The 25,870-nt window shown below is 32.4% G+C and overlaps 1 protein-coding gene across 4 annotated transcripts; it reads left to right on the forward strand.

Moving 5' to 3' along the window:
* Nucleotides 1-480: 480 nt before the first annotated feature.
* LOC134694990 (histamine H3 receptor-like) lies at nucleotides 481-24,136 on the forward strand. 4 transcript variants are annotated; one of them, XM_063556115.1, is made up of 2 exons: nucleotides 481-578; nucleotides 22,933-24,136. In XM_063556115.1, the coding sequence occupies exon 2, from the start codon at nucleotides 22,965-22,967 to the stop codon at nucleotides 24,057-24,059; it is 1,095 nt and encodes a 364-aa protein (XP_063412185.1). In that variant the 5' UTR covers nucleotides 481-578; nucleotides 22,933-22,964; the 3' UTR covers nucleotides 24,060-24,136. The 4 variants fall into 4 exon arrangements, with proteins under 4 accessions (XP_063412185.1, XP_063412183.1, XP_063412182.1 ...); XM_063556113.1 differs by lacking the exon at nucleotides 481-578 and adding an exon at nucleotides 18,638-18,791; XM_063556112.1 differs by lacking the exon at nucleotides 481-578 and adding an exon at nucleotides 21,207-21,561.
* Nucleotides 24,137-25,870: the final 1,734 nt, after the last annotated feature.

The following is a 25,870-nucleotide window of genomic DNA, read 5'->3' on the forward strand; positions in this document are numbered from 1 at the left end:
ACCTATCATATTTCCTATTCTCTGCTGAATTGTCAATTTGGCGGGAAATAATCCTCTCTAGATTTTTCATACATTTAACATAGGCATTTTCTTAATTATTTAGAGATGTAACACCTATCATATTTCGTATTCTCTGCTGAATTGTCAATTTGGCGGGAAATGATCCTCTCTAGATTTTTCATACAATTAACATAGGCATTTTTTTAATTATTCAGAGATGTAAAACCTATCATATTTCCTATTCTCTGCTGAATTGTCGTCAATTTTGCTGATTTTTGTCACGTTTTCATCAATATTAGAACCAGTGAGCTTTAAACATAAACAAAACCATAGACTTATGGTATGAAAAAACACAAAGCATCTAATTAACAAGAGACAAATATAACGAACGTACCTTAACTGTTTTATTATTTAAGTGTTATCCACTGTGGGATGTATATAAAGTCACGCAATGTTAATGTATTGTATCGGAAATAAAATATGAAACGCTAGCTTCTCTACTATCAGACAAAACTGTGCTAGGACTGGGACTTAATTGTTTAATGATAAAGTAAAACTATCGGTATTTTTCTCTTAAGGTAAGAATGATTTTAAATATTTTATTTCAAAGACTACATGTAATTGTATTGAGTTGATCATGTTCATGGATACCGTTAACAGTCTATTATTTTATCTGAACATTTTGTTCTAGTACAGAGAATAATTGTCTTTGATGAAGTCAAACTATCAGTATTTCTCTGATAGGTTTTGCAATAGTGAAATGTAAAATACTACTAGTAATGGTATTGAGTTGATAAATACCTTTGAAATTTATTAATTTATTGAATACTAACAAAGGTTCTAGTTGAGAGAATTAATTGCCTTTCATAAAGTCAAACTATCAGCATTTCTCTGTTAGGTTAGAATAATTCTTAACACAAATTAATAGATGTAGGTATGGTATAAGAAATCAAATTGATCAATATTTAATTTGTTACGTTTTTGCATTGAAAAACGTAATTAAATATCAAATTAGAAAATGAAACTTAAATGCTCAAAGACATCGATCTTTATTAGTGTTGTTAAAAGTTGAAAGACAAATAGATGAAAGATGTCAGAGTAGAAAATATCAGGCAAATTGAAAAAAACAATGAAAGGACTATAAGTTTTTTTTAATAAAAAATTGCAGTATGCAACTATATAATAAAAAAAATATAAAAATACGGCACTCCGATGAAATTTCAAAACGGGAAATTCCGTAGTAAAATCGCAAAACCAAAAGCTCAAATACATCAAACGAATGGATAACAACTTTCATATTCCTGACTTTATACAGTAAAGTTGAGAAAGCAAATGGGGAATGTGTCAAAGCGACAACAACCCGACCATAGAGCAGACAACAGCCGAAGGCCACCAATGGGTCTTCAATGTAGCGAGCATTCCCGCACCCGTATGTGTCCTTCAGCTGGCCCCTTAAAATATGTATACTAGTACAGTGATAATGGACGTCATACTTAACTCCGAATTATACACAAGAAACTAAAACCAAAATTAATACAAGACTAACAAAGGCCAGATGCTCCTGACTTCGGACACGCATTTTCTAATGACGAAAATGGTAGGTAAACCTGGTTTTATAGCTACTTTTAATTTTTCATCCAAAACAGTAACTAAAAAGCACTTATCACCTTGAACACTCTGTTATATCAATGTGTCATATCAAGGTCAATTAATATAGAAAGATAGATTATTAGCTGCACCACCAAAGGTCCAATTATATTCTTCTGTATGAAATATCATTAAAGGGTTACCGTTAGCGTTAATTATCAATCGCATCAAGAAACCACATGCATAGTTAGCATAAGGTCAATTATCTACTGGTAACAATCGTAAAAAGAATTCTGATCACATGAAAAATTCCACAATGAAAGCCTAGTAAATATGTAAGCAGCTGGATGTAAATTAGATTGAACTTTGCGTATATGCAATCTTTTCTGCATCCCCGTCTGATGTATAGATCAGATACAAATTGTTATGGTAAAAATCAAATATGCAATACATTTCAAAAACAAGTTTATATTGTAACATATTTGTTTTTCGTTCATTTTTTTTTTATAAAAATAAGTCCGTTAGTTTTCTCGTTTGAATGGTTTTACATTGTCTTATTGTGGCCTTTTTAGCTGACAATACGGTATGGGCTTTGCTCTTTGTTGAAGGCCGGACGGTGACCTAGTGACCTATAGTTGTTAATACCAATTATCTGTATTCATCAAAGTTCTAAAAAAGAGTCATGGCACGCATAGTTCTGGATTTGCTCCATATTGATAAAATTTGAGAAGGGTCGTCAAATATAAAGAAAAAAAAATGTTATTTACTTTGTTTGTATAATGGTTGCCATGGTAACGCCACATTCTATTTTAAGGGGAAAATGCACCTGTGTCATTTTGGTCTCTTTTGTTTTAATAAAAATGAACATGCAATTAAATTTTAATATATTCTATTGTAAACTAATAAAACAGCTAATAAGAATGTATACAACCCAAGTACAAATTATTTTATAATTTAAACCGATTAAAAGCATACTGAATGAATATATGTTAGTCGCTTCATTAAATAATCTATCATATGGTTGAAATAGTCAGTGCGTTTGGTGTTTTTTCCAGTTTCTATGGACTTTCCTCTGCTAAAATTTATTTTGTATCTAAAAATAAGAAATACTGTCATGTAAAGTCGAGTTTCTGTTAGCTATTAATCAAGGGTTCTCCCTAATGTTATCGTAGAAAAATGTCTGTAAAAAGTCAGGCAAATGGCAGTTGCTTTCATTTCCTTTACATAGACGAATATTTGATTTGTCAAGTTCACATTTTGTAACTTACCTTATAGTTCGACATATGTGTTACTTTTGTTTTTAAAAGGGGACGTTTTGTCTTCTCTATTTCAAGGATTTCTGTCAATCATTGAAATATAAAAATGAACTTAGTCTCATTAATCTCATAATTAAAGATAATTTAAAACCTTGATTTGTTCTTTCCTTTCGGAAACAAATGTTATAAAAAAGAAGATGTGGTATGATTGCAAGTGAGACAGCTCTCCTCAAGAGACCAAACTGACACAGAAATTAAAAAACTGATGTCATCTTACCGCCTTCAACAATGAGCAAAAACCATACCACGTAGTCGACAGTTATTTTTGTTTGGTGTATTAAGCAAAACTTCCAACTTTGATATCTCAACATAACCGGCTTTAATTTATTGAAAAAAATGATCAATTTTTTGATATTCATAAACCGATATAAATTGGCGTCCAGCAGGATAGTTGGATCAATTCTACAAATATAAAAATAATCATAATAATCGACGATGGTTTTATCTATGAAGCGGCCTAGTCTTTTACATTAAATCCTGTTGTAATCTGGAAGTGACATTTTCTCGTTAGATTCCAATTAGATTGACAAAGACTTGATTTATCGGCATCATGTTTTTTTGCTATAAACAAAAATGAATTAGATTAGCAAACGAAACTTTCCTGTATGGCATTCAAATGACGTAAATCAGATAAGAAATGTATTTCGAATTTATCTTCATAACATATACAACAACATACTAACATCAGTGTGGGTCAATTCTAAGTAAAGACATTTTCTATACGATCTATTCTAGTCTGAATAAATTGATGTATATTGAACTGTTGTCTAAATAATTGACTTATAATCTGATCATGCGTAAGTTTGAGTATACCGTAAGATGCAAAGATTGTACTTTCTTGTTGATGTTATTTCAAAACATTAATCATATCTAAATATCTAAGAAACAAATACCATTGTAACGTCTGTTATACCCCAATAGTTTCGTTTTAAGTAGCTACCTATCAAACCAGGTTCAATCCACCAATTTCTACATACTCAAATGACTGTACTAAGTCAGAAATATGACAGTTGTTATCCATTCGTTTTATGTGTTCAAGCCCTTTTATTTTGCAAATTGATAATGACCTTTTCCTTTTGAATTTTCCTCCAAGTTTATTATTTTTGTGATTTTCCTTTTTGCAAGTGTCCATCTATGATAGTTAAATAATTTTGCCAATCTTGTATTGACAATTAGAAGAGGACAACACGTATTGATTTAAATCTAGACAGTAAATGTTAAAGTGGATTGAAATTAAATGATTGTATTGCTTGATTTCGACTGTAAGGGGAGATAACTTAGATTATTACAATATATAAAGGAATCTACATGTTAACATCTTGAGTACTATTTCAAGATTATGATTTATCAGTAAACATCTATGGCAACTTACGTGGAAGAAAATACATTAAAATTTGGGCAATCAAATAGATATAGGAAGATGTGGTGTGAGTGCCAATGAGACAACTCTCCATCCAAATAACATTTTAAAAAGTAAACCTTTATAGGTTAAAGTACGGCCTTTAACACGGAGCCTTGTCTCACACCGAACAACAAGCTGTAAAGGGCCCCAAAATTACTAGTTTAAAACCATTCAAACGGGAAAACCAACGGTCTAATATATATTTCTAAAAAATAGATTTTCGAATATGTGAGTTTAGACAAAAAAGAAGCTGAACTTATCGGGACTATTTTATATAAGTTTTAGTTCAATGACATAGTATATGTTAATATGCTAATCTAACCTCATTGTTTACTTCTCTTCCCTGTGAATACGACCTCGAAAGTTATTCTTATTTTATTCACTTCATCACCATGATTAAACGTTTTTTTGAACAGAAAATGATGAAGTAGATTAATTTCAGTTATAGAACGGTCACAGCAGTTCTTTATAGCATGTTATAAAATAAGGATAAAGAAATAATGTCTGTTAACTTAAGTAGATGCTGTTATTGTTGGATTTCATTCTAAATCACCGATTATTACAATTTCTTGCAAAGTGTATAATGCAAAATAACACGGTGTCACTCTCCAAAGACTAAAAATTACTAAAAAGGGGCAATATATAGAAGCTCATCGTTAAAACACTTCGATAACAGGGACGAAAGATACCAGAGGGACAGTCAAATTCATAGATTGAAAATAAACTGACAACGCCATGACTAAAAATAAAAAGACAAATAGACAAATAATAGTACAGAAACACAACATAGAAAACAAAGCAGCACGAACCCCACCAAAACCTGGGGGCGATCTCAAGTGCTCCGGATTATCAATATGAAAACAGCAATATTACTGTTTTCCAAAGCTGTATGATTAGCAATCTTCGTGAAGTTGTAAATAACTAATCTTATTGTGTTTTTTCATCTTCAATAATAAAGCATTAATTACCATAATTAATGGGTTGCCAAGGTAAATGTTTAAAAACGTTTTATTTATAACAAAAGCAGAACAATGATACCAGAAAAAGCTTGTCTGTAGGTGTTGTACTTCTTGTAATGACACATTGTCCGCTGATGTCCTTTTAAATGATCCAAACATAGTCGAAATAATTAACATTTATCAAAGGTATTAGGATTATAATTTAGTACGGCAGACACGCATTTCATCGAAATAAGTGACGCTCATATCAAAATAGTTACAAAGCCCATCAATAACAAAGTAGAAGAGCATTAAGGATCCACAAATGTGCCAAAAACGGCTAAGGTAATATATGCCTGAAAAAAAAAAATCCTAATCATACACAAAGTTATAAAAAATAACAAAAAAAAAAGTAATGTAAATCGTAGTTACTGTATGTCAGGAAGTCGGTTAAAATTCATCGTGACGAAAACATCGTATCATCTAATCGAATATGAATTAGATAGGGATATCCTGGCCAATTTCTTAAGACACGAGACCATGTTATCGGAAATGTTTTGTAAGCACATTGATGCGTACATGATACTTACCATTTGTTCAATACATGTGCATGAAAGCTAATCCCAAGTTATCACAAATGAATAAAGTAGTTACCTTAATTACAATTACATTAATGTTTTGTTTTAGGGTTTTATTTCTTAGCCACAATTTGACTTAGAAACATAATCTGTTTATTGTGGTATACGTGTTGCATGACCTCACTTCTCCAAATCATATTTTTACCTCATCATTTGCTTTGGTAAACAGGAAGTCCTTGTTGTCTAAAAGTAGAAATCTTGTATTTAGACATTCAATCTGCTGATTTACAAGAAACGACGTCCGGCATGACTATTAAGATATTTTAAATTGAAATTGTTTCAATCGAAACGGAAATGGAATATCTCATTGACATTACATTTAAGCTACGCATTTAAATATTTTTTCACCATTTTGAACGAATACAAAAAATTGATTTCTCATTCAAGTTATTCAGTTATTTGTCGATGATCTGTGACATTGAATGGCCCTGTGGTATCTTTCGACCCTCTTTTAGACACAATTGAAGAACAAAAGTTTATATATCATTAGTAATCAACACTCAACTGATAAGTTATTAAAAAAGGGACTCAAAATACCATAGGGACAGTAAAACTCATTAGTCGAAAATTAATTGATAACGCTATGGCAAAAAAGAAAAAATGACAAACGTACATACAATAGTACACATGACACAAAACATAAAACTAAAGAATAAACAACACGAACCCTGAAGTTGATCTCAGGTGCTCCGGAAGAGTAAGCAGTTATTATCAAATGACAAAATAAAAGACATCATAACGCATGTTTAGCTATAGTCAGCCAGACATAATTCATAGCGATAAAGTCAGTACAATTCAGTTCATGTGCGTGCAGATCGTTTAATACGAGCTGTTTAGTTTATTATCAAACTTTCAGTAGTTTTCAATTGTATTTACTATACAATTTAAATAAATTTGTAGATAATGTTAAGAGCAAACTACCCATTTAAGACTTCAATTCATTTTTAACATCGGATTATATTTTGTCATATTACCATCGAAATGTAATCTGATAGATTTGGAATACTATTTTAATTCTTTGAATGCTATGGGCGAAAACAAGTTTTAAACACATCTCGTTTATAGATAAAGGAAGATGTGGTATGAGTGCCAACGATACAACGCTCCATCAAAATAAAAATGTATAAAAGTAAACCGTTATAGGTCAAGTTACGGCCTTCAACAAGGGCTCAAAAATTAGTAATGTAAAACCATTCAAACGGGAAAATATCTGTAAAATTGAAGTTATGGCGAAAGTACATGCATAATATCACGGTGATAACACAGCAGGAAGACGGAAATGTTACTTGTAATATGACGAAGAAAATGTTTCATCTTATGAAATATTAAACTAAAAAGATAAAAATATACAATAAAATTGAGAATGGAAATTGGGAATAGGTCAAAGCGACAACTCGGCCATATGGGTCTTTAATGTAGTGAAAAACTCCCGCATTTTGTATTATGTTCCAAACTGTGGTCATACATTTTTTTATGTACAAAATAAAACAAAAGTTGACAATTCAAAGTGTCACAAAGAAATATTATTTGAACAGATACACTTATCGTTGAAGATACATCAGAACAGCGACTGTATTTTTTCTGAATAAAAACAGACAATACGAAAGCGTTTTCATCAAAATTGCAATAAAAGTGTTTTTTTTATAAAATTTTGCTTCTGTGCAAAGGCAGGCGAGGGAGAGGCTTGATTCTACATTTGTCATTACGTGACGATAATCATACAGTTTCAATCAAAGTGAATCATAGTTTACCAATTATGTAACACAAATGTTGTTTCCAACTAAGTTATATTGATGAATTTCTGTGATTTCTAGAAAATATCAATATCGCCAACACGAAGCCTTTTTTACAGTTTGATTACTGATATTACAAAAAAAAATGTGAATTTGAAACCACGTTAGTGTGTTATTGTTTTATGTTTTCTGTGGTCCTTTTGTTATATATTTTCACTTTATTTCTTTACTTTGATTTGATATTTCGACTGACTTATTGCAAAGACGCCTATTTATTATCGAATAACATCGGTTGATCTCTTTTAATTTTGTTTGTTATTCTTTACCAAATGTAAGGTTGCTATTCGTTCGTGTAAAAAAAGATAGATTTCTATGTAGGATAAAAAAACTGAAAATCAAAGAGTTTTTGGGTGGGGTTTAAATTCTACAAGTTTTGTATGTCTAAAACCGATTTTTACATATATCCTTTTTGGTAAATCAATTTTTCAAAAATTAAGTTAAGAAGGGGGGGGGGGGGTGTCAGTGAAAAAACTATGTGAATTAAGTTTTTTTTATCATACATTGAACTTTTGATGTCGTCCTTAAAAAAAACCGAGTTTCTAATTTGGAGGAGTGACTCAGTACTAATTGAAATTAAAAGCGATCATTATCAGCATATGACTTATAATATAGGTGCAATTCTAGGAATAAGATATCGTGGATGCCAAAGCAAAGCACATTCAAATATACACATAATGTATAAACTATGTCATTGTGGAATTGTATAATACAAATATAACAGCCAGTCAAATATATACTTTAAAAAGAAAAATGTCACTTCGATACTCATATTTTAGTTAACGGAAACGATGTCGTTTTATAATTGACTTTCAATATTGAATGTTGGGAGACCATTAAAACTATTGTCTGTTTCAAATACGAAAAGAAAATGAAGACAATACGAAATACGATACGGGTATTGTCAAAGTGAAATATGAATAATTATAAATTCAATTTTAAGTGCCCTTTTGTTTAAGTTTAATTGTAAACATTTTAAACATGATTGCCTCATCTTCATTACACACTACCTGAGTATTCGAAATGAATATGACATAAAGTAGATGGATATATATTACTAACATAAAACATTGTTTGCATCACATTTTTAGATCCTATTCAAAAACATACTTTACGAACTGTATAACAAAGGTGTGTTATTTTTATGTCCCACCTACGATAGTAGAGCGCCATATTGTTTTCTAGTCCGTGTGTCTGTTCCTTCGTTTGTTCGTTTGTTCGTCTGTCTGTTCGTCCTTCTTTCCCCCTTGATGTTAAGGTTTTTGATCAAGGTATTTTTTGATGAAGCTGAAGTCCAATCAAATTGAAACTTAGTAAACATGTTACCTATGATATGATCTTTCTTATTTTAATGCCAAGTTAGAGTTTTCACCATAATTTCGCGGTCCAATCAACATAGAAAATGATAGTACTAGTGGGGTATCAGTGTATTATAGGCACATTGTCCTAAATTCAAGCAATGGCTTTGGTATCTTTGGTTTTGATTTCAAAAATACATGCATACATGCTACTGATCACAGTTTTGATAAAATATATCACATTCGATTAATTGAGTCAATCATTTTTCGATCAGGTTTGATCAAGGGGCTATTTTTTTAATATTTTAATCGTTTATTATTCATTTTTCCATTGTCAACATCATTTTAGAAAAAAATGGCATAAAATCCTCTTGATCTTTTATAGGAAAAGTATATTTCTATTTATTCAAAATCAATAATATCAAACTTATTTCAGATGAAAAAAATGCTTTTCAGAAATGAATGTCTTTCCTCTTTGCCCTTCAATAAAGTCCAATCAAATTCAAAACAACAACAACCCTTTACTTAGTATTTCATTGGTGATTCACAGGTATGAATAAAGGAACTAAGAGTCAGCATTGCACTGTTCTTTGATACCCATTTGACTGATATTAGATTAATAACACATTGTTCTCTTATGAACGATCCAATAATCAAGTTATCAGAATCATATCGTAGACATTATGGAGGCCTGAAAGAAAACTCATAGTACAACTGAACCAAATAACAAATACTTCCAAACCACTATATACTTTTAATTTAACGAATAATGAAGTATAAGGGTTAACTGGACCATACAAAAGTTGTCTCATATTATTGCTTATGAATAATGAAAAATAATGTTTTGATTCAAGGAAAAATGTACTAAGTAATAAAATTGAAGATATTTAAAAGAGGGACGGAAGATATCAAAGGGACAGTCCATGCAACTCATAAATCGAAAATAAACTGACATCGCCTGGCTAAAAATGAAAGAAGACAAACAATAGAACACATGACAAAACACTAAAGAATACGCAACACGAACCCCACAAAACACTAGGTTGATCTCAGGTACTCCGGAAGGGTAAGCAATTCCTGCTCCACATGTGACACCCTTCGTGTTGCTTATGTGATAACAAATCCGGTAAATAGTATAATTCGGTAGGTCACATTCATGAAAACGAAGGGGATTGTAGTAGGAACATATCCGATACCATTTGTGAAACGGTTATTCCACAACTTAACTAGCCATTTGTGAAAACCAAAGAAGATAAAAAAAAAATGAGGCTTGTGTATTAAGATAACCTTCCAATCAATTCGAGATGGTGACCATGAATTAAGGCGTAAGACCTAGGCACTGTCGATTTCAGTGTTTTACTATTGAAACTGTTTATGTGTAAAAATATATTGCAGTCATTTAGTGTAATATGTAAGAACATAGTATAATTTTGCTTATTGATTGATGTCGTATAGTCTTTACGTGTTATACCACCATTGATTTCTATTAGTCTATGAAAAATTTGCATTTTCAAAATATTGTGCAGAATTTATCTTTGTTTTCGGTGACGAAATACTTGGCATTATAAAAGTTTTACCCTGTCCAGTACTATATAAAATCCACATTACAATTCATTGCATATAAGAAAATAACCGCCACTTGAAGATAACCAATCAAAATTTTCACCTCCTTCTTATGTACATGTGTACAAGCTTTAATAGCCATGTAACCTCAAGTTTTCTTAATATTTTTACAAAAGCCCCATTAAACAAATTATGGTGCTTTAAAATACGCAAGATATATGGTTGTGGCACAGAAATGTTTTACTGCGATGCAATGTAAGCCCAATTACCTACAACTGTCAAATTCACAGAATTTTTTTTATCGACAGTTTTTCGTATACAACCGGCTGTGACAAACTATGATCTGGTAGAATTACACCTTCATTCCATTGTCTCATGTTGATGAAGGAGAAACGTCGTATCGACAATCTTTTTTTCTTAATAAATGTTTTGGAACGCTATATAAATGGAAGAATATGGTGTATATTTAAGTAAAGTCTTACATGAAACCATTTTTTCTAAGAAATTACAACTATTTTATTCCAGTTCATCCATGGTTCAAATGAACAAACTAGGACGTGTTTTATTTTTTTAAGTTCAGTATTTTTGTGATTTTACCTTTTATGTATTTCATCGAAACGGTATGCGTTTTGATTATCATTGAAGTTAATACGGTATGGTGTAAGCGTTCATATGTTTTAGTCCTGTCACATCGGTATTGACAAAACGTCTCGTAATTTCTTATTGTTTATTTCTTTGTGTGATGATCGATACCATAAAATTGCTTACTATTACATAATTCTGTTCTATCATCATGTGATCATGTCTATGAGATAACGTGACTGGTCCTTGTTAATATCTTCAATTGCCTTTTAATGGATGATTTTTATTATGTCATCGGACGAAACATCTTTCTACACATGCTATGCTTAGTTCATCGTAGAATTCTTATCAGAATATGATAATCGTGGCTGTAATTATATTGATGACGCCGAACTGTAAATACATTTATCATAAACTTAGCAGTAAATACAGATATATTGTATGTGTAATACGGTCAACGGTAATCTTGTTGTATCAGCCATCCGTGATGATATAGATATCACAGCTGCAATTACACTATTAATTTGTGTAACGTAACGCCATCGATATCAGTCACTGTTATAAAGACTTTATCAAACCCCTAATTTGAAGAGCCTCAAACCACAAAAAAAGCATCTACTTGAGGTAGATCCATAAGTATATACGATATGACTTGTTCAACACACCGTATCAACCCTCGACACATTTAATCCCTAGAGTAGATCTCTTGGGATTATATTGGTGTGTAAGGTCGATACGGATATGGTATTGAAAAAAAAACAAACATGATATTTTCCATATAACAGAATACGCAACTGCAGAATTGATTTTAGTTTTATATTATACTTTCCAATTTAGAAAATATGAGCATGATACACAATAGATATAGGAAGATGTGGTGTGAGTGCCAATGAGACAACTCTCCATCCAAATAACAATTTAAAAAGTAAACCATTATAAGGAATGTGTTAATTAATCGACTACGCGATGAACTGAATGTTACTAATGAATTAGAATAACCAACATGCAAAATAAAACTGGTCATAGTTTGATTGGCACAATACATATGTGTATAAATAAACATTGCTTAGTTTTATAGTTTTAGTCCTTTTTTGGAATTGTATCCTTCAAATGTTTCGTGGACGAAACGCGCGTCTGACATATTAAATCATATGCCTGCTACCTTTGATGAATAATTAATATATGTCAGTTAGGCTATATATGTGCTTTGAAAAACACAGATTCAGGGTTACTTCAAAACTTACTATTACGATCAACAAAATCATAAAAATACTGTCATAATATTGCCAAAGCAGTCGCTGAATTGAAGAGCCATTGTTGGCCTTTTATTGTTTTCTAATATTTGTCTCTTTGACGTATTCTGCATTTCCATTCTCAATCTAAATAGCATTGTAAAACGCTGAAACATAACAATTATTTAGAAAAAAATAAGATACATTTCAATACGTATTTGACAGGAAGTAATAGATGAATGGGGCAGCCGTTACGGAAGTACTGTAAAACAAGTTAATGTACTGATTACGTTTATAATCAATGCGTACATATAATTGTGTGTATAATCAATGCGTACATATAATTGTGTATGGATGAGTGAGAACGTAATTACACGATTCAAAGGGAAAGTCCCGCATGTGCATATCAGTTCAAATCGAACTAAAATATTTCTACAGAATAACATTTTACAGGTACAACATCGCGTTTAATCAAAAATTCATTTGGAGTTTGAGTTGATAACTTAATTGTCCTTTAAATGACAAAGTTGATACTGTATGTTATTTAGCGAAATAAGGGGGAAAACCTGTATCGTACTTGAATGACGTACATCTGTAAGACTTTCCTCTATATGATAATTTGTTACTTTGCAGTGGTTTCTGTTGTCATATATATTATATTTCGGTATATAAGTACAAAACGTGATGTAAGTTAAATGATTACCTCCCCAAGGAATGCTTTACAGTTTTTCAATTAAATATACCAAGGAAAAATCAGATAAGAACATATTAATTCTAGAATGGCAACATCCTTATTATTTAACATTTATATATAGACGAAGCGATATTATAGCTATAAAATGTAATACTTGGTTTATCTGTTCATTCCTGTGTTTGGATTCGAAGGACAATGATCAATATGAAGTTTTAAATGAGTGTTCCCGGATCTCTAGATTATAAAAAAAAAGTGAAGAATAGTTTTGTGTGAATTTGTATTTTCTCATCACCTCTAAAGTACATGTAAGTTATGACTCTCTTTACTGTGTGTGTTCATTGGCTATTCACGCAATTGCGTTTACTTCACATCTCATTTTTTTAATTAGAAATGTGGTTCGGTCTGATTGTGGATTTAAGGCATTTTTATAAATGTACTATACATATCTATACACATACATAATGTATATTGTATTCAAGAACAAGACATGTGAAGCATGTGCTTAGAAAAAACGCTATCCAGTAAAACAAATTTTGAAAATCACTATATGATTTCGCAATTATATCAACTTTGTCTTGTAATATGACACACATGTTTTGTCGAAATGCGCATCTGGTGCAACAAAATTGGTATCGTTGATTTTATGTACTCCTTTTAAAAATACTGGCAGGGGTAATCAAACGTGTATAGTTTCAAACAATGAAAAAAACAGTATAAAATTAATCACTAGAGACCGGTAAGATCTAAACGAAATTCTTACGCAACGCGTTCTTAGATACGGTGACTTGTACATGTTTTTGTATCATGGGAAACATACTACATCTCCTTAGGTCTTATCATTATTGTCGAAATGAATTTTGTGTACAATTGCAAATTCAAAATCCATGTAAACTTTTTTCATCCAGGAAAAGTTGACGTTTCAATATTATGCGTATGCTCTTTTTGTTTTAATTTGTCTTGCAAACGTTTTTTTTTAGACTGGCCAAATGTTTGATGCGGAGTCTATCTAATGAAATTAATAATTAATGCTAAGCAACGATGATGAATATAGTTTTGAGTTGAATTACGAGACTTGTGGCACGTTCTCTCGATACCAATAGTATTTGATAAGATTTTTTAAAATTTTCCTACCAAAGGTCGGTGGTTCGATCTGGGCACTACAGCACACACACATGGGCTGTCTTGAAAAAATGCAAAAGTGTTGAATGTAGCATTTAACTTTAACCAACCAAAACCTTTTTAGATCAATACTTGAAATATTCATTCATCTAGCCTAGGTTACTTAATCAACATACAATAATGCGTTTCATAATTGTGTAACGTTGTGCTTTGATAATACTTTTAAATCGATAATGCCATGTAGGAGTAAATTATATCAATGCATTTCAAGAATTCATATGGAAAGAAATGAAATACTCTTGTTTCCTAAATGATAAGAATAAACATGAACGAAATGGTTGTTATACATGTACTATAAATTGTATGGAATTCTCATATGAATGGTATCTCTCCTTAAATCTCTGTAATTGAGTTTGTATCAATAATTGTAAATCAAATTATCGCATTTGTGTTTTATAACACACAAGAGAAAAGATTGATGATGTTGTGTTGAGTTGAATTACTGGACTTGTAGCACGTTTTCTCGATTACAATCGTATTTGATAAGATTTTTTCCCCTATCATGGTCGCTGGTTCTATCTGGACCCTACAATCCACACACATTGACTGCCTCTAACAAAGCACAATAGTGATGAATGTAGCTTTAAACTCCAGCCAATCAAAACCATCTCAGGTAACTTTTTGAAAAATACTTTCATCTAACCAAGATTTGTTTATCAAAATAAAACATTGCGTTTCATAAACGTGTAACGTTGTGCTTTGATAAGACTTTTGAATCAATATTGCCATTAAGAAGTAAGTTGTATTGCTAGAGGTATATGGAAGGGGGGTTGAGATCTCATAAACATGTTTAACCCCGCAGCAATTTTGCGCCTATCCCAATAGTTATCAAAGGTACCAGGATTATAATTTAGTACGCCAGACGCGAGTTTCTTCTACGTAAGGATCATCGGTGACGCTCATGTCAAAATATTAATAAAGCCAAACAAGTACACAATTGAAGAGCTTTGAGGGTCCAAGTCAGGAGTCTCTGGCCTTTGTTAGTCTTGTATGATTTTTAATTTTTGTTTCTTGTGTATATTTCGGAGTTTAGTATGACGTCCATTAAACCAGTATACATATGTTTAAGGGGCCAGCTGAAGGACTCCTCCGGGTGTGGGAGTTTCAAGCTACATTGAATACCCATTGTTGGCCTTCGGTTGTTGTCTTCTCCATGGTCGGGTTGTTGTCGCTTTGGCACATTCCCCATTTCCTTTCCCAATTTCATATCAATGCATTTCAAGCATTCATATGAAAAGAATAGAAATTCTCTCGTTTCTAAAGATTAGAATATACATGAATGAAATAATTGGTATACATGTACTATCAATTGCATGGAATTCTCATATGAATGGTATCTCTCCTTAAATCTCTGTAATTGAGTTTGTGTCAAGTATTGTCAAGCAAATTACCATTTTCATATTTTATTTCACACAAGAGAAAGTTTCATGATGCAGTTACATTCAATAAGTAGTACATAATGGAACTGGTGTCTATTTGGTATGATGGATATGTCAGCTTTTAAATGATTAGCACACTATTTGTTGTCTTATATGTTAGGATTCTTTTTTCATCTTTGTTTAGTGCCAGGATTGGTAATAAGTTACCGTCACTGAGGTAAAGTGTGGGAGATTCTTTCAATCGTTATTTAGTTTCACAAGTAAGTTGAAACAACGCATTATTAACTGTTTACAGAATTTATATTTTTTTGAAAAACTAAGGCTTTTCTACATCAGGCATAGTCTACATCAGGCATAGACTACCTTAGTTGTATTTGGCAACACTTATAGGAATTTGGATTCGAGCGTCACTGATGAGTCTTTTGTTGACGAAACGTGCGTCTGGCGAATATATTAAATTTAGTCCTGGTATCTATGATGAGTTTATTTACAATCAAAAATCGCAACCCAGAAATAATCCATCGATATATATGTTAGCAATATCCTTTAACTTTACTTTCCGCTAAATAGATGATGTTCTCTCACGTAATAATTTAACATTTGGTGACTATGTTGAACGCATATATCCCTTCGAACTAGAGATAAAGGAAACCCCAGATACAGTTAAGTCGGCCTCATATCTAGATAGAATGTTGCTGCTAACAAGGAAGCTACAATGTATTCAACCAAAGAGTTCGAAATTGTGAAGTCGTAATCATCCCTTCGTAAATTTTGCGAACACCATTTCGAGTTGGTTGACAGTTATAGAATAACCGTTTTCACACATGTTCCTTACGTCGTAACTACAATTCCCTTCCTTTTTCATGAATATGACCTTCCGAATAAGACTATTTACCGGGTTTGTAATAAGATGAACAACACGACGGTTGCTACATGTGGAGCAGGATCTGCTTACTCTTTTGGAGCATCTGAGATCACTCACAGTTTTTGGTGGGGTTCGTATTGCTAAGTCTTTAGATAAACATGATAAACCTGATAAGGATAACAGCAGTATACCGGTGTTCAAAAGTCATAAATCATTTGAGAAAAAAAAACATATCCGGATAACAAACCAACAACTAAGGGAAACACACCAATTAAAAGAGGAAAACAAAGGAAAATGAGGATTACCAAAGTGCAAAAAAAAAAAAACAACGCAGAAACCATCAAGACGAACTATTTGATAACAACTGCCGTATTGCTGACTTGGTAAAGAACTTTAAAAAAAATGATGACTCAAACCTTGTTTAATGACATTCCTTACCTCCTGCTATATGACAATATTAAAAAATATCGCTAAACCACTACGAGACAGAAATACAGCACAAACACACGCAAGAACATTAATTAAAAAGAAATTCATAAAAAATAAAAATAAAAGTCGACGCAACATGCAAACCACAGAACAACAACGAACCTATTTCATCAAAAATAATCACCACCGGAAATCGAGAACAGTGACGCACTTACGTAACTAACATACAATCTCGAACTTTATACAATTACTTCATTAATGATAAGATAGTCGTACCCCAAAATGTAGTGTCTTATGTCCTGAATACCTTAGTTGTGTTTGGCAAAAACTGATAGGAATCTTTAGTCATCAATGTTCGCAACTTCGTACTTTATTTGGCCTTTTTTATAGCATTTTTGGATGCGAGCGTCACTGATGAGTCGTTTGTAGGCAAAACGCGCGTATGGCGTAGTATAAAATTTCAATCCTGGTATATATGATGAGGTTAATCATAAGAACTTAATATTCATTGGACTGAATATGGTCGGTGTAGAATTGGAAAAGCAACATTCAACAATGTGCAAAGATCATCAAATAGATTGAATTGGAGTTATTGTTTAAAAATTGTCTTGCTTAAACTTATTACATATTCGACAATTATGGTTGAATACGTTATTGTTTTAAAAGATATGACTGACTTTGTTACCAATCTGAGAAACCAAGTATATGAAAAGGTATTTGTAACAAAACAGATAGAAAAAGTCAAAAAGAAAATTGACTGTCTGTGAAAGCTTAAATTTTTGAAATATAATGCCTTTCTACCTCAGGAATAGATTACCTTAGCTGTACTTGGAAACTCTGTTAGGAATTTTTGGTCCTCTCCGTTCTGTGATTTGTCATTATGAGTGTTTTTGGATCGAGCGTACCTGATGAGTCTTTTGTGAACGAAATGCTCATCTGGCGCCAATCTATAATGAGACTATTTATAATTTTACATTGTCGCTACTTACAGATCAATGGAGTAACACGGAATATCGAGATAATCCGACATTTTTTACAAATTTGTAAGAGTCGCTCTATCACAATGGTATTCACAAAAATACAAAACTTCAATGTTTATGTGATACCTTACACTACAGTGAGATTACTCTGTAAAACAGTTAAACGTTTTAATCACTTTGCATGTTAAGGAAATATGAAGCTTCTCAATGATCCAAATTTGTGTTTGTCTAACTGCAATCTATCCAACTATTTTTTTTCCGAGAAAGTGATTGGTTCATTTGTTTTGAAATTTCGATGTTTTTTTCAAAGGTTCAAATTTAATATTTTGTCAAAATTTTATGAAAATTAAACGACCCAAATTAAATTAAGTCAAGGTGTTGGGTACCACTTTAATTAAAAGGAAAATTCATTTTTTTCTTCAAAATCTAACGTAATTGGCTGATTTAGTATCAGCCAATTATAGCAAATTGTTTTCCACCTTAGTAAAGATTGACTATTTAGAATATTACTGATAACAAACGATGTGAACCCATGTAACATCATGTAATAAATGATTGCTTATGTAACAGACGATATCAGTACATTAGCCAATCAACTGCCATTTAAATCAGATAGTTACTGTCTAATCACATATCGTGACAATTGTGAAGTTCACTTCCAGGAAGGGCAATAGTTTTCCTATCATCAATATTAAAGTGCTCGAATAGAATATCGACCAATACGAGTTAAGCAGCTGTCATTAATTTAAATTCTTATTTTTCATCAGATTTTTCATCTTTTGCAACATGGTGTCTTTCAAAGAATTAAAAGTTACGTCAACATTGTTTTTCTCGTATTGATATAAAATCGCGAGGGAATGTAAACACTGAAAGATTTTCAAGTTAAAAGGATAACACGAATTGCACAATCAAACATGCAGTAAGTAGACTGTTCAATTCATTGACAAATTTGATATTCCGGGTTTATTGAGAGTTTAATATATAGTAATGAAATTTTATTATTTATTGTTCAAGACTGCATATTTACCCTTTCCCGCGCCGTCGAAACCATTCTTATTGTCATTTTTTCCTCGAGGATATCAACAGTCAGTAATCAACACTGGTGTTGACATGGATTTTCATTTATACGATAACTTTATTTTATTTGTTCTGGTTTGTAACCCGGTTTGTTTTTTCTCTTAATCGACTTATGACTTTTGGACACCAATATAATACTGTTGTCTTTGACCTTCAATCACCCTTAAAAAATTGAAAACAACACGTTTAATAATTTCTTGCATCCAAAGCGCTTGTCTGAATTTACCTTCATCAGGAACGTACAAAGCAAAACATTTGAAATCCGAAGATGTATTAGTACCGAAACCGTTGAAGAGCTTTATGTTGAAAATACCAAAATTAAATAGCCAGCTTATAGTTTGGTGATACACGTTACAGGAATATAAATTGACAAATGTTATCGTGTTTGATTGCAAAAGATGAGATCTATTTAGACACTGATAAGAAACGTTACCATAAGAATAACAAATGTATAGTCTAAGCAAAGGTATGTTTGAGGAGTACAAATGAGTTATATTTTGATGTGCTTCCTTCAGTTTTAGTTTGTAACCCAGATTTGTTTTTTTTCTCAATCGATTTATGAATTTCGAACAGCGATATACTACTGTCGCCCCCATTTATCAATTCTATGATTTATGATTAAGGTGTACAAACCACAAAATCATTGTATTGATACAGTTATTAGTGTTTATAGCTAACGGAAGTAGGCACTACAATTTGTAAACAACTTTAATCCTGGTATCTATCATCAGTTCATTTTATAGCTTTTTCTGATCAAAATATCAAGGATAATAAACGTACAAATTTGAACGCCGTACGAGCGCCTCGTCTATATAAGACCCAGCATTGGCGCTTGAAGCTAAGATGTTAAAAGGCCAAAAAAATATTTCATGTTCTATATATTGAAGCACATGAGATTGAAACATTTCAGGTAGCGACATGAAATTCAGCAAAATAGAAGTCGCTCGGTCTCCACGTTAAACGAATTGTCCTTAACTAAAGCACAAGTTCTAATCAGTTGTCAGATATTGTTTTTTTCAATTGCATTTAAACTCCCTGTATGGGTATGTAAAACATGGCGTTGACTGATAATCAAAGGACATACATGACAGTTTCGTTAACTTTCCAATTTTAAACTTCCCATTTCTCAGTAGTAGCGTATCCTCTGCTCCATCGCATGGCGTTATTTAAAACGTTATGCGCATGCATGTTCTCACTTTACCGACTTCAATAATAGGAGAGTGCCCTCGTCACAAAAACTGCTGTCACAAATTACACGCCCACTGTTTGAAGCACCAGATATTGCTCCTTCGGTGCCCATACGATTACCCTAATTTGTTAAAAAAAATAAACTGATTTGTCTATTTCTTATCGTTTTCGATATTTTATTAAAAATGGGAAACTACTTAGTTTTTATATATATATTTATAGTGAATTGGGAAACAATTAAATTAATCCCTTTCCACTTTGCGGGTGCAAGTGCTGCCTTAAGCTTGTAGCATCATTAACCTGCTCTTTCGAAATCTACAAGGGTGTATTTTACGTGCAAGAGATATAGCTCTCTCTAAACAAGGGTCAACCATTTATCGTCCCCTTCCGACTGATTATCATCGTTTATCAACACTATACTCGCAAATGGTGTCGAGAGAGAGTAAACAAATCAGTCACTGACATTTTCTCCCCGCACGGGGATCTAACCAGGAATCTTTGTGTTTGTAGTCCGATGCACTAACCTCTTCACCACGGCTCTCCACGGGAAATTACTTAATTTCGTACCTTGCGGAAGTGTTCTATTACATTTGTTATACATATCTAAAACAATGTTGCGACAACGTTCAATGTAGTTTGTTGAAAAGGGGAATTAACTGTCAAAATCATCTTTACTGATTTGATTCACATTTTCTTACTAAACCGTATATCCAAATTGCAAAAAGTCTTTTTTGCAATTAAACAACATGGACTTATACCAATTTATTGCCCTGCACTTAATTTAATGTATTTGTTTCTTCCCCTATGTGTCAATTAAACTGTATTCCTTTGAAACGCCTACTAGATTTCTGGTGTAATTTTAGTGACAAATTATTATCACATCATTAAGAACAAAACATACATTTTATTCTGCTTATTTAATAAACGTAAGGATCCTTTCACAAATAAAACAGGAAATATATTTTGATTTGTTATCTTCAATTACTTTTCAATGACATAAGGAGTATTTGTTCTATCAAGTTTCAATTACTTTTCAATGACATAAGGAGTATTTGTTATATTACGTGATTGTAACTTAATGTTAACATTTGACTAGACAACTATGTAAACATGTCATTTCAAATTGTTTGTTAAAACCATTGATCAATATTATCTCACGTTAGATGAAAAAACGCACCTTTAAAATATAACCGGAACTAACTCATTCATAAAAGTGATTTATAACATGTAAAATTATAAATGTAAGAAGTGAAACTTTGAAATTGCTTATCCTTTCATTATATAAAATTGTATTATGATTCTACTAGATGTTAACTCGAGGTCAGTGTTTATTGTCAAGTTAAACGTGCCTTTTTAACATATTCATTTGCGAGATGTAAAAACAAAATCAGTACTAGTTGGATTTATATGGGTACATTATACAGGTAAGATTTCAAAATGTTTGCTCATTGTTGAAGGTCATACGGTGACCTATAGTTGCTCATTTATTTGTCATTTGATCTTTGATGAAAAGTTGGGTCAAGATGCGTATTAGTGTCTTCGGTTATGGTAATGTTTTCTTCTATTGCTCAGTCCATATCGTTAACTTGGATATGTGTGATTGCTCGTTTCGAAGCTGAGACATTTTGTCATATGTGGTTTAATTTTCGGGGTACGAAGTGAGATAACTTTTTTCGTAAATTAGCAAACCCCGAGTATCCTTTTGTGATGCGGCTCCTCGTGGTAAAAAATCCTATTTTTAACACAATAAGTTCTTTGAAAACTTAATACTTTGAACACATTTAATAGCTCTATAGATTTTACACCTTTATTCTGTGTTCTGTTACTTTCTTAATTAACTCACATGGTTAAGCTCAGTCACTTGTTTATCAAAGAAAAGTGTCAAATATCACTACACAGATAATTTTTGTTTACACGTGACTTTTGAGTTCCTCATTTCAAGGCGCATTAGGGATATTGTCCCAGTTGGTTCATTGGCTATATTACAACACATTATTTTGTACGTATGCTGTAAAATATCATCCAAACCTTAATTAATACGTAACAAAAACTCAAGAGAGAAACCACCAGTTACATAATTAATTACAAAACAGTGGCGAATCCAGAACTTTTCATAAGCAGGAGCCCGATGGCTGACCTAAGGGGGCCCGCTCCAGTCATGCTTCAGTGATTCCCTATATAATCAACCAAATGTGTCCCACGAAAAGCCCCTCCCTGGAGCGGGCTCCCTTAATAATACTGATTAGACTAAAATAAAAGATATGTCAAAAGGACACTCAAAGTAATTACCGAATATGGATCGTAACAACTCAATAATTTATGACAAATTCAAAGGGCAGAACACTAATCTATGGATTTGCTCATCGTTGAAGGCCGTACGGTGACCTAAAGTTGTTAACGTCAGTTTCACTAGTTTTGGTCTCTTGTGGACAGTTGTCTCATTAGCAATCATACCAAATCTTCTTTTTTTTGTACCTACACAATCCAAAGAAAAATGGATGATGTGAGCAACAAGACCCCCACAATTTAGATGAACTCTTTTTAGTATCATCAACTTAAACAAATATCGGTCCAGACTTTGAACGTTGCTGAAATTTTCTCCTAATGAAGCACAGCTTGCATATAAAAAAATGATTTATTGAATGTGTAGTTTTTCAGTTTAGTTTTGTTCAGGTAATCCCTATTTTGTGTGATTACATGTACTTTTAATTATTATAACTTCGTAATAATAAACTTGTTATGGTAAATCTAATTTAATTAATAACAATAGTCAATGATTTTGTTCTATTTTTCAGATGAATTGACTCATGAGCCCACGCGATACAAAATGTTGATAAATATCACAGAAATATTGCCTCAGACCTTAGAAAACACATCAGAAGATTCCAAAGAGGTCAAGGACAACTCGAATCCTATGTCGTATGCGGGTATTATTATTGTACCAGTGATTCTAATTGCTGTGGTAGGAAATGCATTGACGATTTGTAGCTTTATAAGAGATAAAGGATTACACAAAACATGCAATGTGTACATTTTAAATTTAGCGATAGCCGATTTATTAATTGGAGCTGTTACAATGCCAATATATCTAACATATACATTCGGAAATAACGTTTGGATATTCGGATACCACTTTTGTAAGGTTTTTCTGTTATTCGATATGGCTACAGTAGAGATAACTGCCATTTTGATGATTTTGATAAGTTACGACCGCCTGTCATTGCTCAGACATTGGTCAACATATTACAAAATGCATTCGCCTCAAAAGGCATATATAAAATGTGGTATAGCATGGATTTTTGTTTTTGTTTTAAATGGTCCCGCAACAATAGGATGGGATATATGGACCGGCAATTCTACAGATCCGAACGACTGCGAAGCACAATTTTATGATAATGTTGTATACATATCAATTATGACAACTGTACAGTTTGTGATACCCCTTACGGTTCTCATAATTATTCACATATTGATAGTTTATGAAATAAGAAAACTAATACAAACACGAGAACAGCTTATCTCGACTCATTCTGGTAGTATAGGATCTTCAGATTCTGTTGTGTGTTTGGAATTAAAACCTGATAGTGTCATGACAAAACTACACAGAAGATCAACTGATATACACAAAGAAAATACTAAAAAAAGGAATGGAACAAAAGCTGCAAAGTCGCTTGCGATATTAACAATAGCATTTATAGTTTTATGGGCCCCTTATGGCATTATCATAGTCTTTCAGTCTATTTGCCCTACATGTATATGCGTTATATTGATTGAAACGTGTACATGGGTATTATGGTTTAAATCTGCACTTAATCCATTCCTTTATGCTTATAATAGCAACCGTTTCAGAGAAAATTTCAAATATTTTCTTTGTTGTCGAAGACGTCCTGGCTACAGAGCTAATTATTCTTTCAACAGTTGAACATAATGTTACATTGTATTTTTATATGGATATTGAATTTATCATATCCAATCTCAATAAAATATTTTTGGAAGATATTCGTGCAAATATCTTGTCAACGGCCGAGTGGTTTATGTGTTCGAACTACTATGACGTCACCATCATGTTTACACTGAGATTATGAGTTTGAATTCCGCACGTTGGAGGTGCACTCGGCTCCAATCTTTAAATAATCGACTTTGATTGTCAGCTTTCCTACCGGTGGTTATCTCCCTGCACTAGTGACTAGCGTACAGTGTACTTTTTTTAGGCTAGTGTCTAACACTACAGGGAGTTTCCATTTCCATTTTTCAATTTTAGTTAACTCTGTAAAATAAGCTTTATGTTTCAATCACGTTGTATTGTTAACGAAATATTAAGCTTCCCAGTGGTCAAAATTAGTGTTTGTCAAACTGATATATATCCAACCATTTTTTTCCGAGAAAGTGGTTGGTTCAAATATTTTAATTTTTTTATGTTTTTTGCAATAAAGTAAACGTAAATATTTTGTCAAAATTTAATGAAAATTAAACGAGCCAAATTATTTTGTGTCAAGGTGTTGGGTATCACGTTTACTATTTTTTCCACAAATGCGATCAAACTACTTGATATTACTTCAGTCAAATGTTCACACGTAAGTTCCTACAAATAATCGTGATGGCAAAACTCTACATAAAAACTGTTTGACGTCAAATTCGTGTAAAGGAACTTGTACGCGTTTTTCAAACCAACTATCCAGATAGGCAGATATACGAACAGTCAGAGCACTATATACAACCTAAATATTTTAACTCAGAGAGTGATTTAAACTTATAGATCGAAAATAAACCGACGACGCCTTGGCTTAAAAAGAAAAGACAAACAGACAAAAATAGCTGGTACACAAGACACAACAGAGTAAACTTAAAACAAAGCAACAGGAACCCCACCAAAAACTGGAGTTGATATTAGGTGCTCTGTGAAAGAGGGATAAATGATACCAGAGGGTGATTCAAACTTATAGATCGAAAATAAACCGGCTACGCCACGGCTAAAAAGAAAAAGACATACAGACAAATAATAGCTGGTACACAACAGAGTAAACTCAAGATTAAGCAACACAGACTTAACCAAAAACTCGGGTTGATCTTAGGTGCTCCGGACAGGTCCTGCTCCACATGTTACACACATCATGCTGCTTATGTTAGCTGCAGTTTTAACTGAAACAAAACAGATATTTTGATATACTAACTCATAGTTAGGACCCTATAAATCAAAACATTTTAGTTGCGATATCATTGTGAAAATTTGATTAGATCATATGTTTGAAAATAAATTCAATTTGTTTCAACAATTGAGTTATACAAAGAGTCTATTCTACGTCATATATATACTAGTAGGCGAATTATGTTAGAATTTTGTTTTTGCATAATTTGGCAACATTTATACCACTTTCAAGAAAAATTCCCAGAGCATGGCCATTGGCGGACCAAGGGGGAAGGGGATACGAGGGTTGGCACCCCCCCTTTTTTGGCCGACCAATGCATTTGAATGGGGACATATAGTTGTAATCCCCCCTTTGTCCTTGTTTGGGAGCCCGCCTTTTTTAAATGGCTGGATACGCCCCTGATGGCTCTACCAATCACCCTCTTAAATTTTTGCTGAAATCGTCTTTACACAATGTATCATGTAAATGATGCCAATACATGCACACTTGCTATTATGTGGACGACACAAGCCGAGAACTGATAGCCTATAGCATTAACACACATGCGTTTGATCAGATGTTAATAAAATCAAACCAAACTCACCAA

Source organism: Mytilus trossulus, chromosome 13 (genome assembly GCF_036588685.1).
Source record: "Mytilus trossulus isolate FHL-02 chromosome 13, PNRI_Mtr1.1.1.hap1, whole genome shotgun sequence".
Taxonomy (NCBI): Eukaryota; Metazoa; Mollusca; class Bivalvia; order Mytilida; family Mytilidae; genus Mytilus; species Mytilus trossulus.